At 38.3% G+C, this 19,374-nt stretch overlaps 1 protein-coding gene across 1 annotated transcript in view; it reads left to right on the top strand.

Annotated features, from left to right (window-relative positions):
• Positions 1 to 19,374, top strand: part of ABCA13 (ATP binding cassette subfamily A member 13) — a 207,502-nt gene that overhangs the window by 20,272 nt on the left and 167,856 nt on the right. The window contains exons 6-10 of the mRNA XM_050892372.1: positions 1,079 to 1,242; positions 3,905 to 4,020; positions 5,104 to 5,237; positions 7,005 to 7,169; positions 8,698 to 8,900. Of these exons, the coding sequence (XP_050748329.1) occupies positions 1,079 to 1,242; positions 3,905 to 4,020; positions 5,104 to 5,237; positions 7,005 to 7,169; positions 8,698 to 8,900 (782 nt within the window). The remainder of the gene's footprint in view (positions 1 to 1,078; positions 1,243 to 3,904; positions 4,021 to 5,103; positions 5,238 to 7,004; positions 7,170 to 8,697; positions 8,901 to 19,374) is intronic.

The raw sequence follows: 19,374 nt of genomic DNA, 5'->3' as shown, positions 1-19,374 counted from the left end.
TCAGATTTGTGATCCAGTAAATATGGCAGGCAGACTCAAGTGAGGGTGAAGGAAGACAGATTTGCAAGATGTAGCGTAATTCCTTCCAGAATCTCTTTGGCAGTTTGTGAAATGAGTTTGGTCTTTGTGCTGTCCCTAATGCATTATTCTTTCACCCTTGCAATCTCAACAAAAAGAAGGCAGCTGAATGTGTACAGTAGTGGATCTCCATTACTGTCAGCTTTGTACCTTTCACAGATCAATGGTTTCACTTTAAAAATATTTTAAAATGAATTTTTTCCATATTTCATTGATTGTAACTGCTACTTCATGAAACCTAGATTTCCAATTTATAACTTGAAATTAGATGGCATTTTTATAGTAACATTTTTAAATTGCTCATGAGATACATGATTGAAAGGAGCTGTATCAATATGAAATTTCATTTCAGGAATGGAATATAAAATAGAAAGAATGTATTTATCAACATTAAGAAAATATTTAGTGAAAGTAGCCTATCATTATGAGTAACAGAGCTTGTATACACAAGCTTCTTTTTGTATAAACCATGCTTATGTTACCATTATCCAAAAGAGCCCTAGTGAAACATTAATTTAGAGAAACAAAAACTGCATAATGAACAAGTATGATAGATCCTATGTTTTGCATAGGCATCTGGTAGTGTAGTCCTGTAAAAGAAGTGGGTTTACCCCGGTCAGTTCATCTTTAAAGAGCCATTCTTATAAATTATTTTTTGACACCCCCCCCCTTGTGTTTGAGATCACAAAGGTAATCCTTCTCTTTGGGAAAGAGTTACACTTCTGAGCAGAAAGAGACTGCTTAGCTTTTTCTCCCAGCTCCATTTACCATCAGAGCAGAGAAAGACATTTCCATCAGAGCAGACAAAGCTGCCATAAGGTCAATGTACCACCAAAATGATGTGGTGAATTACCAAAGCTAGACGTACGTTTCCACTTGAAAAAAATACTTTAAATCGTTTAAAATTCAAGAGGGCAGGGGTAGGGAAAATGACAGACACCTCTTATTTTTTTTCTGTTAATGGAAGTGTTACATGTAAATGTGTTTTCTTCACATAAAGATGGATTTGAATGAAGCAGAGGAAATGATTTCTAGAGCAGAAAACCTGTACAAGCAACCATATTTCTGGAACCTTCTGCATTCACTCCCTCGCCTTGAATTGAACACCTTTTATACAGAAGATGAGTTAGCTGCTGTAGCACAGTTTCTAACAGTTATTCAAAAGTAAGTACTTTTACATTCTTGAAAGTGCTCTGTTTTAATATTTTACCTGCAATTCTTGTTCTTCTCACTGGCTATTTAATAACCATTCTTATCAATGTAAAGAGGCTGAAAGTTTCTTCTGCTTCCCAGATTCTGCTTTTGTAGAGGTGTGGTAGGAGGTTTCACACATTCCGATTCCTTCATAACTGTATTTTTCATCTCTGTCAAACTCAGCAGAGATTCCCTAGGAGTCTCCAAGAAGTAGCTCCATGTTAGCAATGGCTGAAATTAGCCCATCACATAATATGGCTTTGAATTTTGTAATGTGCTTTGGCAGCCTTTGAAAGACAGAATATTTACATATGAATATAAGAAAATAATAGTTTGGATTCTAATCAACTTAATATGTATGTAGCACTTGGTCAATATGAGGAAAATTACTCCATTTTGTTTCTCAAGCCTCTTGCTATCAAAATAGCTTTTGCTATTCTCTTGCAAGAAATGAAGCAGTAAGAAAAAACCCACAGAGACTATTCTGAATATGAAAGTTTTCTGCCTCAGGTAAAGGACAGTTGGATTCAGAGGAAGACATGGTATCAAAAGCACAGACTAAGACAAGTATCTACAGGAATTTTCAGTGAAATAAGGGAATTGTTAGGAAAAAGTCAGAAATGAATTTGCCAGAGTAGGTAGTTGGTTGTAATAGATTGATAGGTAATTGTCATTGTAGTCAATTAACATATTTATAAGGCTAGAGGAGGCCACCGAACCTGGCTGCCTGTGCAAGACTGGCCATAAACTTCATCAGCTTTACCCCATGGGGAGGCAGAGGCCCAAAGACTTTGAATGGGAAATTACTGTGCTGATTCTGTTACCCTTTAGCATCCCACTGTCTTCTTCCTAATAAAAAAAAATGAAGGATATGATAGCATAATTTTTTTTGAAACTGGGAAATAAGTCTCTTTTGATTACAATATGTGGATTGCAACTATGTTGGGGCTTGATTTCCCCCCCCCCCCCCCCCCCCCCCCTTTATGCCTGAGTCATTTGTAACCTTATTCCAGCTTATTCTCTGAACTATTAACATGCAAAGCTATATTAGCTGTGCTTGCAGTGCTTATGTCCCAAAAGCAGAAGTCTTTTCTGAAAGGTTCGCAAACTCTCAGAGTCTGAGTGTTCCTGAGGTAAAACAGGAACTTGATTGTAAGTTTATGGTTATTATTTTCTTCTTCAGCAGCAGTAAGCAAAGATAGCAGTAACCACTGGCTGCTGTGCTGGGTCAAGTTACAAATCTGTTAATATAATCTCAGCAGCGATTTCTCTATCCTGAGCCTATAACATGGACAGAGTGAGAAGGGGACAAAAGTGGAGGGTGTTCATGGTTATGGTGTTTGTCTTCCCACGTAACTGTTATGCACGCTGAGACCCTGCTTTCCAGGAAGTGGCTGGGCATCTGCCTGTTGATGGGAAGCAGTGAATAAATTCCTTGTTTTGCTTTGTTTGCATGTGTAACTTTTGCTTCACCTATTAAACTCTCTTTTGATCCATGAGTCTTCTCGCCTTCCTTTTATTTTCTTCCTGTCCCATGGGAGAAGGGAGTGAATGAGCAGCTGTGTAGGTGCTTGGCTGTCAGCTGGGGTCAACTCACAAGTGATTAATAAGAGGTGACTCAGATGTTTACATCTGGGGTTTGTTTTTTTTAAGACTTTGGTGCCCTTCAATGACCAAATTTGCAATAATTAATGCCATTTGGAAAGCAAACCACAAAAACCAATGCTCATTTCTTGACTAGCTTTGTATTACTAACATACATTTCTAGATGTCCTATCTCAGGCAGAATTTAGTCAGCAGAAAGGTTTCTAAATTTACAACTTCTCCCACTTCCTGTGCTGTACCATGTTTGCTGTGTCTCTCAGAGGCACTTAACAGAGACTTTTCACTCCTACTTGGCGAAGTTAAATAGTGTTGGGTTTTTTGTTTTTTTTTTTTCTTCCTCTCACATATGTTGGAAACTGCTGATCCACTCTAACAAAACTGGATTCTTATTTGCATAATAACAAAGGAATACTCTATAGGAAATAACTGGTAAATTTGACATAAGCTTTAAGTAGTAAATTACAGCTACATTAGCAAAGAAGTTTGTTTCACAGCTAAGGTGACTGAGACTGGGACTTGTAAGAAATTCAATAGATATATTTTTATCAATGCATTCTGTAATGTGCTTTGTTTAATTTGTTGTGAGACTAAGTGTTCTGTTGCTTTAAAGCTTCTTTTTTTCTCTGCAGATTGAGTGGAAGTAAAATATAAGTATTCTGTGTCCATCCTGCCTTGTTGTGGGGATAACTGGGAGAAAGCTTGTGGTAGTTTTGCTCTTGTTTTTGCTCTCACTTTTAACTCTTTCCTCTCTCTCCCTCCCTCCCTCCCTCTCTCTCTCTTTTTGTTTAAGAGGACATTGGTCCTCTTAGGAGACATTTCCTTAATGAAAATAGAGTGAACCTCTAACTGTAAAATCTCAACTTGTGGTTTTTCCATGAAAAATTTAATTTGACAAAACATCAGTTTTTCAACAATAAAAAAAGTATTTTAATATTGAATTGCTTGAATGTCATCTTTTTCCACCAAGCCCTTTCAGTTTTTCTGGGTGTATAGAGAGCTTGATTTTTGTTTTATTTTTCACTTTCAGTACATTAGCATCATTGAAGGATTTAGCTATGATGCCATGGGGCCAAAGTTTCTATGAAGTGGTGAAAACAGCACTGAATTTAACTGCTGCATCAGTACAGGATAGGAGCTTGCAAGGTAAGGAATTTGCTTCAGATTTTCTTTGAAGTACCTTGTAAGCATGCTGGGAATATGCGATAGCAGTAACTGTCTGAGCTTCTGCTAAATTCCTAGTGTAAAAGGTCTAAGAGTTAAACTGTATTGCTGTAGTGCTAACCCATTTCTTTATTGATCTGGTTTTTAAATACTAATAACTAAATTTCATCAGACTCTGGCAACTATTTGATAAACAAAACATGTTGGTCTAATATATCATGTTTAGAATGATCTTGCAGTGGTGAATTTTGGAGGGAGACTAAATCACTACAAAGGACAATTTCTTCCATTTGATAGGATAGCCTCTTGTTTTGGACATGCATATTAAGCATTATGGTTGTTTTACTTTAAGCTTCATTCTTCTGTTATCATAAATTCCGCTCGCAGCTGAAGGGCTACATTTCCCTATCTACTGCTTGAGTATAGGAGATGAGTTTAGTTGGAGAAGGTAGGCTGGCCCCAGGACAACTCCTCAAGAAAAGGTCAGGAACAAGTTTCATTGGCAAACTGCCGGTGGCACACAATTAGATTCTAGGTGCAGCTGTCTGCTCTGCATGGAAGGTCAGGTGAAGAATTATATGCAGTCTAAATCCCGCTTCACCTGTCAAAACGAAGACTGAAGTGGTAAAAAGGTGATATGCTGGAGCCCTTGCACAGAGGGTGAACTTGAATTCCCTGGGTCTTCTGGTATTCTCCTGGCGCTCTCCCTTTCAGAAATTATTCATATCCAGCCCATACACACACATTTGCATGACTACGTGCAGAATTAGACACACAGTTCAGAGTAGCACCCTGCTGGGTCTGCTGGCAATCACTGTGCAGGGGCATCTCACCATTGTCGTATCAACTGTCAGAATACCATCAGATTAACTGACCTTGCCATACTACTAATGCAATCATGGATTTTATCCTAGTGAAATTGGTGTTCAGGTACAGACTTCCCCCCACTCCCCCACCCCAGAAAACTGGGAACATGGTACTTGGATCTCATTGAGTACGTATCATCAAGAAACAACATGAACAAAAAGCAGGAATGAAGTAAACAGAAGGTTTTCTTTCTTTCAGGTTTTCAGTATAATCTTTCTCTCAGAGATATTTTGTGGAATCCACATGCTGTGAGAGCAGAACTTGAATCCAAGTTTGGTTTTGATGATCTTCATGTTGAGAAGCTGCTAAGTTATACAGCACAATTAACAAAGGTAAATCACTTGAAAATTTCAGTGTCCCTCTCTTTCATCTTTGTTTTTATTTATACCCTGAGGGTATTTTTCATGCCTTACAGAAGCTATAGTCATATCTTAGATTTGTGAAGCAGCTACAAGACTGCTAAATATCCTTGCTTCATTCCCATCAGAATAAATGTATTTAGCTTCAGCTGAAATTTCTGTACATGAAGATGCTGATAGGTCTAGTTGTGTACATTAATGAATTTGCTTCTCTGAAGTCACCACTGAGTGTGGCAAAGTCCTGAGTTTATCCAATTCTGTAGAGAATTCTGGGGTTTGCTCCACCAAGCTTTTAAACTAAATCCTAGATTTGAAGCTGCCTGGATTAATTTGGCAGGTAGCATTTTTCATCTGGTTTGCTGGATGAAGAATGCCTGTCACTTCTGTGAGTAAATTAAGGCACATCAAGAGTCCTTTCTTCTCAGCTGTGCAGTCTTGATATGAATATACTTGACTGATGAGTTGTCTCAGTGGGGCTATTAAAATATACTGGTGATGTGTCAAATTTTGAAGAAAATCTCTTTTCTCAGAAAGGGCTTTCTAACCTATCTTCTAGACCAAAGTGATCTGTTGTGATGGTCTGGTTTGAACTGCAGAAAACTTGAAACATCTTTTGAATTTCTACTGAAGCCCACAGTTTTTTAATAGAACACGTTGGTATTTATCTGAAATCTGTTTGTTCTTTGCCAGGTGCAGTCTAGAGTTGTACTCCAGAAAACGTCATTATAAAAATAGCTGATTTACACAAAGGGATAAACTATAAAAAACCTTGACTTTTGAATGGTCTTTCAATGAAATATCAGTGATGACCAGTTTGATCAACTGAACTGAATTCAACTGCAGCCTGGTAGCTATTGTTGGCTGTGTAATCCCAGGCAACTCACTTGCTAGCTATGTAAACTAATATCTTGATATTGTGTGCTTGTATTAGGGCATTGAAGACCCTCAAAAAGTATGAAGGGAAATATGGAAGCCTGGACAATATCTGTTCTGAGCATTTCTATTCTGTATCTAATGCCCCAGCTTGTTTGGTGTCAAAACATCTGCAAAACTTTTAATAAATTTTCTAGTCACAGTTGAAAGGAGTTAGGATGTAAAGTATCTCAGAAAGACATTAATAGGGACAATTAAAATGTGCTAAATTATTTTTCTATGCTTTAATAATATTTATGTGATTGGGAATAATACATCTTTCAACATGGAATTTAGAAGTCAGGCTATGAGGAAAAAATTCTGGCCTCTTGGTCACACTGCTGAAACCTGCCAACTTCCATTTAAAGCTAGTCTGCTGCATGTAATCATTGGTTGAGATGTATCATTGTACTGAATGCTTTTTACATCAGTAATTTTTATACTTGTGAACTTGCTTCGATATAGTTATTCTAGTGCAAAATTCTAGTGTAGGTGTATCATTGTCAAGTTAGTTCAGCATGAGCCTACAAATGACTGTAGAAGTAGCAACACTGGTGTAGCTACATGGTGAAAATTCCTTGCATATACAAGTCTCATCATTCTGCCTGCTGTATGAGTACCCTAATGGGGCCACTGGTATTTTATACAGCACTTTGCATGTGGAGTACTTTGAAGTACATGCCCCAGAATATGAGGCTGGATTAAATGGGCTTTGTTCTCACTGAAGGAGGCTATGTGATACTCTTTTTTTCACCAGATAAGTTGATGGCAGAGATAACACTCAGCAGCTCTCTTGAGATACTCATGAATTTCTTATGTGTCTGCCAGATTCCCACAGGAGAGACACTGGAGCAGTTTGTGTGCTCTGCTCTGTCCAGTGTGCCAGAAGATGAAGCAAACAAAGAGAATAACGAAGAGGGCTGTATTTCTGCATGGCATGAGACCAAACTGTATCTTGTTCATGCTGTCAGCAAGCTCAGACTCTATGCACAGGTACACTTTAATAAGTTAATAGATTAAATTCCTAATTTTTGCGTGTAGGCTGTCAACAGTAACTCAGTTAACAGACCTGAGTTATCTATTAAATGTTATTGTCATGAACTTTTTTCATCTTGCTAATAAGACAAAGTAATCCTTATAAAGAATCATTACAGTGGAAGTATAATCTATCATCATGTGTCCACTTAATCAGATTTTCTCATTAACTCAAATACAGATTTGAAATATAATAGGCAGTATAGTGAAATATACTGCACTGCAGAGGCCTGACAGAAGGAAGACCCATTTACTGTCCCACTTGAGCCTGAATTTTGGACAAAACTGAAAGCAGACTACAGGCCTCCACTGATATAGTATATAATTAATTTATTTTTAATTCCCCTCCACTATCTCTGGCAATAGTGGCTGAAGCATGTTGAAGGGGATGAGAGTAAATCTCCAGTATAGCATCTTAAAATTCTGCTCTGGCAGAACAGCTTGGCATGCAGTCTCTATGATGACATATGTGTAGTTACATGGAGAAAAGGATAAACCATTCAGATATTTCCTAAGGAAAACATTTACCTAGCTGCCTTAACGCTGGTGTTTGTTTTTCCACTGAAATATGTTTTTTTTTCCATAAAAAAAAATCAGCTGTGTATCAAGCTGCTCTGGAGATGTTTGCAATATCATCTAAAGAAAGCATGTAGAGCTTGCTGTCTATTTCCTCAAAAATGTAGCCTTTGATTTCTCTCTTGATAAAGGTTTCACTGATGTATGATGACTTGAAGTAATAATTTAATGTGATTGCTAAAACTAATGCACTAATTCCTATTGTAGCTGTAGGAAAATCCAGTAATAATTTCAGCCATGATTTTAAAACTGTTAGCAAGAGCTGACATCGTTATGGTGGCAACTTGAAGTACGGTAAGCTGCTGGCCACTGGGAATTCCCTTGGTGAACATCTCTTATAGTAAAAATCTGTGACAACCACTTGGCATTAAAAAAATGTAATGGTGGAGGAAACGAGAGCAGTCAGTAGATTTGGCCAGGCCTTGGTATGCCTTATTCTAGGCTACACAATGGGAGCATGCAGGCTCCTTCTCCATCTTTTTGTGTAATGGGACCCCAAAAATTTTGAGGCTGCTGCCTTCCATCGTGTTGGTAGTGTAGGCAGAAGTCCTGGAAGGGAAAGCAAGCCTGAGTAATTGACTGTGGAGGTCTGCTTTTGGTTGGTTTCAGTCTCAGGCCATCTTTTTACCATTCCTGGGTCTTTGGGCAAGGACAGCACAACATAGGATGTTAGTTCTCTGTATGATGCAGCATGTTATATTGCCAACTTGCAGGTCAGTCCAAACTGCATTGAAAATCAACCTTTGTGAGGCCAGTCGTTTCAGAGTCTAGGCACATTGTTAGGGAGAAATTTTACTGTCATTCTTAATTGTGGGTTTTTTTTAAAGACATGCAAATTCTGTGTATTGTCTAAATAAGAAAGCTTTGATTCTCTAACAAGGTGCGTTCTGTTTTGCATTCAATTTGCTAGGTATTTGAGCAATGGTTCAGCAGCAGCAGTCTCTCTCGGAAACTCCTTTCGGAATTTGAAAGAATCATAGCTGATTTAATGTCTCAGTTTCTAGATGACAGGGAAGCCAGGAAACTTTTTTCAGAGATAAATACCCTGATCCAGCAATGGAATGAGAAATCAAATGCCAACTTTTCAGAAGGATATACTGCATCTCATGATCTGTAAGTTATACTTATCTTTCTGCAACTTGTCTTGTAAAGTTCAGATCAACTTGAAAATTTATTATCATATTACATTTAGTTGATTTCTGATTTTTGTCTGTTTTGTGTTTTTATTTTTTATTCTGTAATTCAAAACCTCATATACAGTCAAATAATTGTGCTAATGCATACACATTCTGAAAAAGAAATTAAATCTGTGATTCTGAGTGTAGCTACTTACAGGTTCAGCAGAGGACCTGAGTACATGATCAGGACTCATAGGAATCAGCAGCTGTGTATAATTAAGCATTTTGAACTAGGACCTGATTTCTTTATCTTGTTCTGCAAACAAAGTCTAGTTCCCACAAATAGTTGCTGTGACTCAGTAATGCTTCTCATGGATGTATGCTGTAGGATCAATGTACTCATGTACAGCAAGTCCAGTGCATCTGAAATCTTTTGGATTTTTGTTGTAGGAGTCATACTCATGTTAGTTTGTGCAGGAGATCTTGGAACAGAAGCCTACTGTGGAGAACAGAATCACAATGTAATTCTATGTGTTTATATATATGTAGTTTCCAATCTTATCTAGGGTACTCTGAGGCTAAGATTTCTTTTAATGTTTTGGAATTTTTCTTAGAGTTTCAAGTTCCCCCTTTGGCTTATCACTTAATGCAAATGTAAGCAGTTTATATGAAGATATGCCTATAAGTTCTGTACTTGTTCAGAATGATTTGTTTTGTTGAAGCAGTCCAAATCTTCCTGTACAGTAGAGTTATTCTTTTAGCAATTGGTCACTAATCTATTAGACACCTATTTTGTTGCAACTTTGGAAATGTCTTCAATTCCTATTTCAGGAAAAGTGCAATTACAAGCTTGTAAAGATTGACTGTGATTTAATTTCAGGTATTCTGATTCACAGCATATGTTTTAAAATAAAATCAAGACAATTGTTCTGGGTGATTTATGCAAAATAAAGTGGTTTAAGAGCTCTGTTTCCCTATCTATTTAAAAAAAAAAAGGGACTTGTTATAAATGATCTGGAAGGTTCTACACAGGACTTAAATGTTGTAGATACAGGGAGTTAATGTTTGTCAGAGTTGGCAGAGCCTCATGAAAAGTCTATGGCAGAGCACAGGAACTGATACTTTTCTCTTTCTAACTGCACATTGGATGACTTGCATCGCTTCTGGGAGTTATAATGTTGGCCTCAATTTGGCATTGCTTGTAATAGCTCTACTTGTTTATATCAAAAACTGTCCTTAATTGGAGGAGATATGATCCATGCTATACAAATCAACATCTGAGGATAAATCTGAAAGATACAATCTGTTACCTACTGTTAAGAGAGAGACTGCAATCAAATCATTCAATAATTTAGTAGTACATTTTGGAATTTGTTGTTTGGGTTTTTTTTTTAATAAAAGGAAACTGCTATACTGCTGCTATTGTAAGAAACTACAAAGTAAATGATATAGTGACTGCACAACAAAAAAAAAACCATAATTTTTCAGTAACTTTCCCTTTTCATTTGTAGTACACAATGTTTCTGTACTCTACCTGTTTTGATTGCAGAATCCTGCTTCTGGAGAGAATGCAGTCTGTACTTCAGGATGTACCTCAGCGGCCTGTTATGAAGAGATTGCTTCTGGTAGATGGAGCTATAAGGAACGTAATAGCACAGTATTTATACTTCACTGAAGGTAAACCTGCATAGTGGTTACTCATTACTAGCACTCAAATGACTTCCACAGAATAACATGGGAAATGGGTAACACTCTACCTCTAGGAAGGCATTTGGGCTCTGTAATACATGTCACACTTAGATATTTACAGCAGCTTTTGAATTCCTAAAATTTTGTTTCCCTTAGTGGTGATAGAACACAACATAATACCTGTTTTCACTTCTCATATCAGGAATAAACAATTTCCTTAGGCATCTTATATGATGTTGTATGCTGCTGTGGCTGTTTTTTAAAAGATCTAACTCAAAGAAAAGAGCCTGCTTAAAGAAAATTAAAATTATCAATGCCTGAGAAGTTTCTGATGCCATCAGTCATGTATGTGTGAACAAGAAGTCTTGGTTTTAGATTTAGATGCAGGTTGACTTTTCTGGCTGGTCACTGCAAGTGAAGCAAAATGCTGAGTTGGACATATTCATTTTCTGATCTCTTTAAGTAAGGATTTGATTGAGGGCTGTAAAGCACAGAGGCAGGGTGCTTCTTTCTCTGGGGGCTATGCTTTTGGACACAAAGTTAGGCTAATGGTGAAGGAAGTGGAAGATGCCATTCCCAGAAGAGAGGGGACAGTATTGAAGAACTCAGGGCAAGTGGAGGTATATTTTACAAGAAGTAGGGGAACTGGATCTGTTTTCTGCAGTTTGACTGAGTAAGATGAACTAGCTCCCCTGAAGTTCTTGTAAATATGTCTGTTCAGCAGTTGTGACTTTCAGATTTGGAATACATTTATTATATACATTATTATACGGTGTGCTAGGACTCAGATTGTGCGATGCTCAACACCATGATACCCAGGAGTTGGTCAGCAATGTAATCATATTATAAGGTCCACACAGATCTGGATTTAAAAAGAAAAAAAAAAAAAGGAAAAGGGACAAGATATCTTTCTGTGTATCCTTTTAGTGGAGATGTGGGTATATATAGGAAGAACACTTGTATTAGTTGTAATTAGGTATGCGAAAAACACTTTGGTCCTTTTGGGGACATTGATAGTCTTAAATTACTTGATATTTGCATATGACTTTACAGTAAAGAATAAACAATATATTAAAAGTACAAATTTTGTCCAAGATGCCACTGAAATTGTGCAATTTTGTCCTTGATTTCTAGCTCAGATGTCTTCAGATTACAAATAAAAACCTCTTATTTGAAGATCACTGTTGGAAATTAACACAGACTCTGACACAAGTTTTGTGTGTTTTAGTACTGTGCATCATTACTAGGAGTAAAGGTTGTGCAGGTCACATTACAGCATCAGTGATAACAGTGAAGCCTACTTTCCTTGGGTTATGTTGTATGAAACATGTATGCTTCTTGCATTTAATGGCTTTATAGCTGATTACTCTGGGAATTTAGAGAGCAGTTCTCTTGTTGATACACCAAAAAATGATATAATCCAACATACCCTCTAGCTGTATCAGCTAACTGAACTAAACTGTAAAATCTGTTTTAGCCTCTAAAAATGAACAAGGACTAAGTGGATAGCAGGAAGTAGATGTCATGAGAAAACAAGTACTCTTTCAACATAATTTTCCAAAGGCGCACTTTTAGGACATTTAATATTAAGTTTGCTGATTGTTTATTTTCTGGGTCGATAAGGTCATTGGACCAAAAGGTGTCATTTTTGTCTTGTGGGTTTTGTTTTATAGTACATGGCCGCATGGAATCAGTACTGCTAGTCGTATTACCAAATCCTGATTTACTTGTGCACCCAAACCTGCAAGACACCTCTGAAACTTCAGGATAGTTTCTGTAGTCTCCTTTTTTAGGATGGGTTGATTTGTAGCATGCTACACAATTTTGCCTGTATATCAGTATACCTTCCTCATGACGGTGGAGTTATACTAATTTACTACAGCTGGGCATCTGCCCTGTCAGCTTATGTGGTAAAATGCTCATCTCCATCCAGACAAAGGAGTATAGAGGAACAGTGGCAAGTGGGAGAACCCAAACGGTACCTTGTCCCGGATCCTCCAAGGCTGGGTCACTTTACAGACTCAGGGGATTACTGCCTAGGGGTACGGGACTCGTTATGGGAAGCAGGGAAAAAGCGTTTTGGGATTGCACAAGACTTAGTATGGGAGATTTGGAAGAGGAACCAAAGGCAGGGAGAGAAAGTGATCTAGGTGGTTTGGGGAGGAACAAGTATGGGAAGATAGAAATAAGGTGATGAAAGGGGCTGCTCACATATAAACAGGCTGCTTGGTCAATATGCTTGCCTGGCCGTGCCCTGCACTTGACCATTGCAGGCTGTCCTGCCTTCTCTCTAAATTCCATTACTAACTCTTTTGCTGGGTGAGGACTCTCTACTCTGTGTGCAAGTGTGTGTATGGGCGTCTGTGTGCAGCAACTGAGGTCAGACCACGGAACATATAGGGGCCCATAGCAACAACTGGAAGGACTGGAGTGAGTGAAATCAAGTGCCAGCAAACGGGGTGGGACCTGTGTGTCTGTGGTGCCAGATACTAGAGAGAGTGAGGGTGGGGATATCAGTGTGTGGTTGCTAGTGAATATCAGGCTGGGATAGCTGAAAGGTGGGTGAGGTGGCCTGGGACCTGGGGAGATGTGCACTTCTCTGACAGTGAGGAGTCGTCAGCTATTGGAGGAACCAGGAGGTCCAGGCCGACACCAGAGAGACCATGGGGTCTGGGGGTTGACTGAGAGACCTGTTTGTTTATCTCCTATGTGTGAGGCAGCTGGGGAGAGCTGAGGGCCCAGGACCAGCTGCTAGATGGACTGAGTGTCCAAGAGCAGTTATTGCAGGGATGTACTCTGCGTGTGCGCAAGAACATCTGTACCAGAAGCTGGAGCAGGGCTGCAGGCTCAAGGGCTCGTATGCGCAGGTGCCAGCAACTGGGGAGGGAGACTGGGATCCAGGGGCAGCTGCTGGGCAGACTGGGTGTCTGAACCCAGCTGCTGGGGGGGATCCACACTGTGTGTGTGTGTGTATATATATCTGTGTGTATTCCCTCTAACAGACCTTTATCCTGACCAACCAGGGAGGTGAACAGGATGAGGCCGTTGGTGCTGTTTGTGTGTGTGCGAGTGCTGCACGTGTTGGTCTGTGTTGATCTGTGTGGCCAGCCACGTACATTTACTGTGTATGTGTTGGCTTGTGTGCCTACCTGCCCAGCCTTGCTGCCGGTTGGACCTGAGGGAGTGGAGCTACAGCAGCCTCACCTCTGTAGGGCTACTGGATTTGACAACTCCCTAACATGACCTGGTAACGTTTCTGTGGTTGTCTTTTATTTGAGAAGGGCGAAATTAGTTTTGCTTGAGAGCTTAAGAAATTAGGCCACCTTTCCATATTTCAGAAGAATTTGCTGGCTAAATCAACAGTAACATATGGAAAGAGTCCAAGTTTATTTACAGCATTCATAGCTAGAAGCCCACACAGGACTTCATTTTCCTTCCCTGAAAATCATGAAAGCTCACTGAAGTCATTGGAGCTACTCTGATATAACTGTGAAAGGGGATAGGGTCATGCTTTTGCTGGTGTAAGAAGACTGGTATCTTCTTTCTGCCTTGTCTTGATGAGCCTTTTTCAGTGGTGGTGCAGGAGGGGAGCCATCTTTGCTCCTCGGAAGTGCAGAGTGCAACTGTGTACATTTTTTGTGCAAAATGGAGTGCTTTGGGCAGGGATGTCATCTAAACCAAAGTGGAACCTTTATACCTCTTTAACTGCTATATTTTTAAACCATATCGTGCACAGTTTTCTGTCCCAGAAGGGTGCTTCCTACTGTACTGTCCCTGAATTACTCTGTAGGTTAAATATTTTCTTCATGGGGTGTGTGTGGGAAATGTCTTACAGAAGCTTTAAGTAGCCTGGAAAAACTGATTCCTTTTGCCCAAAGAGATGGATTCATTCATCTAGACATCAGAAAGCTCTTTGTGGAGCTAAAACAGGTACGTTGTTATTTAATGTTTGTATATTAATTTGCACAAAGCTGCAGAGGCTTATTTTGGTGGATAAAAAGTACTTGCTAAGTAGAGTATTTTGCTTTTTATTCAGCAGCATTTTGGTCCAACTTTACTTCGTAATTTTTTGTGTTTTGACATTTGATTGTGAGAATTAATACGGAGTGTGAATTAAATCTGTTCCTTCACCCTGAATTCATTTTTGAAGTGACAGTATATTCATTAAATTTTAGATGTTGATAAGCAATGCTTCCTATATATGCAATGACGTGCTTACAATGTTTGAGAAGACCCTGAGAATTCCACAGAGCTCAGATGACATTGACATTTTAGCAATATATGTGTGCCCTGGCAATGGTTCAGAGGTGACCTTCAAGCTAAATAACCAGGTCCAGTCACTAAAGGAATCTGTAAGTATTTCTGAATTTTTTTTCATGTTTAAAGCTTGCAGTGCCTTACTTATACTACTGTTACAAAATGCAATAAGTTAGCAGGGGTGGTAGCTTACTACTTAGTGTTTGCTATTAATAAGTGGATGGGTAACTGATTATTTAAACTGATTAAAATGTGCTTGGGGGCAAGGTATAAGAGGTCCTGCGGAGTCTTTTGAGTGGATGTGATGTTTTAGACATGCTAAGTAGCTGTGGCTTCCAGAGAAAATTGAGAAGGTTTGAAAGCCTGCTTATTTAATCCATTTTATGTTGGGTTTCCATATCATCAATATTACAAATCTAAGAAGCGGGGCCAAAGTCTCAGGTGAGTTTCTCTTCTACTGGTTTCAAATATTGCTTTCTTTACTGTCAAAGGTCCTGCTTCTGCAGAAAGTAACTCAGGGACGACAGAGCCTGCCAGATTCAATAATGGATGATTATTTGGGATGGCAAGAAATAGAAGAGCGGCTAACGAAAAATTATGCTTATTACTGTGAAATTAATCAATTGCTGAGCACAGAGGCACCATCTGAGGAGGATGACCATTTCAGCTCTTGTCAGAAACAGCTGCTCTTGTCACTGTATGTACCTTGTATACCTTTTAATACATAAAGATACTGACTGGTACCAGCCTGGACTAAGGTATTCTAACCAGTAACTGAATAGATAAAAAGATTAAAACCCTGCTTTTTGCTTTTGATTACCACCCAGTGTTAACAATTTTCTATAAGCACAAACAGGAAGGTAGAGGATGATTTTTTTATTAATAGTAGTATTTGGGGGGATAGGGGTGGAAATAGGCTGAGGATAGGCAGGTATCTATGATTCTAAAAGCCTGTTCTCCCTTTTTATCTTCTCACATCCAAGCATTTTCTGCTACTTCTCAGCCTACTTCCTGGTATATACCTCTCTAGTACTGTGCTGCTCAGGACGCTTGGTAACTTGGATCTGAAAGACTACTGGGAGACGCAGGAAAACATTAAAGAGAAGGTAGTTAGAAAGTGCACTAGGAGGGGTATTGCAGCTTCCTGAACACATCAGGTGGTCACTCTTCCTCTATTTTGGCAGAAAATCCATTAATTTTTTTGTTAAGTTGACTGTCATTTGCAATGACTCAGTAAATTTCAAGCTTTAATGGTTTAAATCAGAGTACCCTAGAGACAAATCCCTATATCAATGAAGTGCTTTAAAATAAGGTAGGATTTTATTATTCTTGCTTGGCAATATAAAGCATGAGCATAATATGTTTAATGTGAAGTTGCATTTATACTGGATAGATGTCCTAGGTCACAAACTTAAACATGTGTAGAAGACAACTATCTACACTGCTTATGTGTATGAGAAACTTGACAGAAGAGTTTGCTATTAAAGCAGTAAAACTATTAGCTGTAAGCATTCAAGAGTCTGTCAGGAATTCCACAAGCTGCATTGGCAGCAGGGATTAAATCCACAAACATTAATAACATTGTAGACGTTAGAAAATTTATGTCATTTTTCCTGTCGCTTTTGCTGTTGGTCAATGGTTGATTGCCTTCCCTCCCTCCATGTTTCTAAATGACTACAAAATCACCAGGAGGGCTAGTTTTACATTTCCTTTTTTGAGCACCAAAAACACTGATAGAGCTAAAAGGCACCTGGGAATAGAGGCTTGTGTTTAAGTAACACTGAAGAACAAGAAAAGCTCAGTGCTATTTTTATATGAGGAGTTTTGTTGTTGTTTTGTTTGATTGTTTGGTTTTTTTCAGGGACAAAGCAATGATTTTTTTTTTTTAATGCAAAGGTGTATTTCAGGACAAGAGGAAACATTTTTCAATAATTGTTTTCAATTTCAAGATGCTACTTTTTGAATCAGAGCATTTTGTTGGGGGTTTCTTAAAAGGCTTTTTAGATTTTTTTTTTTTTCCTGTTCACAAACCTGTGTAGTAAAGTCTAGTTGTGCTTAGAGTGATGTAATAGCTATGCTGCTGATTTCTTTAGCAAAGGACTCTACTGTTAGCCTGCCTGCCTCAGTTCTTCCCTAAATCGATAGAACTGTCTGTATGCATAAAGTAGCAATAGAATTTAGCTAGAGATTTACAGAGAAATGGCGTATGTTCACAAGGTAATTTGACTTTGAAAGAAATCTCTGGTTTAATCACGGTAGCCTTGTTTTCTGTGTCATTTCAGAATTAATAATACACTTGAAGAAATCTTGTTTGCTTTTGAGGGAAACCCATACTGGAAGGATTTAACAACTTTTGTCAGTTGGACATGCGAGGTAGCTCAATATCTGAATGAGGAAGCAGGCTTCATGGGAGGTCAGTCAGGTGAGGAAAGAGCTACTGCACATCACAGGCTTTATTCTGATGGTTCCCTGTCTGTTTTAGAGTACGATATTCCTCAGAAAGGGAAAAGGTGATGATTTTTACATTTGTGAGCCTGTTTCTGTTTGTGTTTCCATCAACCTTAGGATTCACCAGCTGACTGAATCATTAGCAAGGAAAACTTATAATATACCAAGCCTGACTCTGGTAAATAGCTGTGATTTTGGTGCCAGCTGGAAAATTTTTGGATCATCCATTTGTATTGGGAAAATTCCAAGTGGTTGAACCTGGTTGGAGTCTTTACTTTTGCAACAGTATTCTGTCAGGAAGGCTTCTTAAGTCCAGGATATAAATGGGAGACCAGACTAGGTGGTCACCCAGTAGAGGTGTTTGTAGGCTTGTTTCATATTAGGCAAGGACTTCATGCTTGATTTCCTTCATCCCAGTCGTCCTGTGACATTCCAGATGTCCTGACCCATCTGCTGTTAACTTTCTTGGAATACACAATTTTTTCATTATTTGGGGAAAACTTTGAAATATCTGAGATTTATGCTGAGGGGTGGGAGATCTTCCATTTCAGAATTCTTTCCCATTAAATATTTGTGTTACTCTTCTCAACGTTTTAGTGGAGCTGTGAAGCAGGGCACAATGTGGCTGATCCAAACAGCTCTAAAAAATCGCCCAATATCACCTATTTGTTTCCTTTAAGTATTCTCACCATGCTCCCAATTCTTCCATTTGACCACTTACATTTCCAGCTTCTGAAGGATTTAGGTTACTCATGGAATTTTTTTAAGCTAGTTCTTGGGATTTGTGAAAGATCATCTTCTTGCTAAAGATCTGTTTTTCTGACCACACTTTTTTTTTTTTTTCCCCTCTGCTCTTTTTCTCTGTAGAGCTAATCAGAAATGTGCTTAATACCTCATTAGTAAGTGGGCAGCTATGGAATCTATGCAAAAATAGGCAGTGCTTTTTAAATCAAACAACTGTGTTAGTGAATTGAACTGTTCAAATGTGAATTGATTGTACAGGTTTTGTAATCTATTACAGTTCCATATATTTCAGTTATCTGGGCAGTAATAGTGAATTTCACAGAACTGCTTTCTCTTTACTGAAATTCCAAGGAAAAAGAAATATTAAAGTTCATGTCAGTGCTGAGTACAGCACTAAGTGCACTCCAGTATAATAAAACTAATCTTATTTGAACTAGTTCTGCAGTTCATGTATAATTCAAAAGATATCTTCTATTTTTCCTTTTTCTTCTGTAAGGAATTGTATTTGAATTTTTCTGTGAGGAGTTCTGTAAGGAAAATACAGGTGTGCCTTATGTAGAGCTGGTATTTATTGATTCTGCATTTCATTTCTTTAAATCATTCAGTAGAACTAACATCAAACACTTTAATAAAAATTGCATATTTACTTCTTTTAAAATGTATGCAATGTATTTCTCTTTGTGCACACATTCAAGTCCTCCTAAATTTGGTAGGACTTATTCAGGTTGTTTCAGTGGGAGTCAATCAAGTTGTTCATAGATGTGTTCATAAAAACTTTTTTTGATCTGTTCCTTGATGTTGAAATCTTTATTTTCTTTGCAGATGGACTAGGAACATCTCTATGTTCTAGACAAAAGCTCAGTTTGGAGACCATCCTAGGTCATTATTTAGCATTTCTGCAAGACTTACCAGATTATTCCTCATTTATTTCCTGGGCACGGTAAGGTTGAACTAGTCAATGTAATTTCTTTGTTTAACCGTTTTCCAGAAATCCTTTATCCCACCTCCACTTTGGACTTTTGTAAGTCTTGAACATAATTACACCACCTCTTTTCACCAAATGACTGGTGTTTTTCAGTATTACTGGAAAGAAATGGAATCCTGCAAAGAAAGTTACGTCTTTGTGGCTGTCATTCAAAAGCATTAAAAAACCCCATCTCCATCTCTGGTGTGTTATCAGTAGTAACCAAAATGGTGGACTCCTGATTGTTCCAATGTATTGTTACAAGGGCTTCTTGTCACTAAGTTACTTGCATTATAGCCCTGCTAATGTCTAGATGAACGGTGAAACAGAAGCCATTTAATCATCACTCTGTTTAAAAAAAGAAAAA

Source organism: Gymnogyps californianus, chromosome 2, assembly GCF_018139145.2.
Source record: "Gymnogyps californianus isolate 813 chromosome 2, ASM1813914v2, whole genome shotgun sequence".
NCBI lineage: Eukaryota > Metazoa > Chordata > Aves > Accipitriformes > Cathartidae > Gymnogyps > Gymnogyps californianus.
Note: the sequence above shows the minus strand (reverse complement) of the source record. Positions and strands in the feature narration are given on the sequence as shown.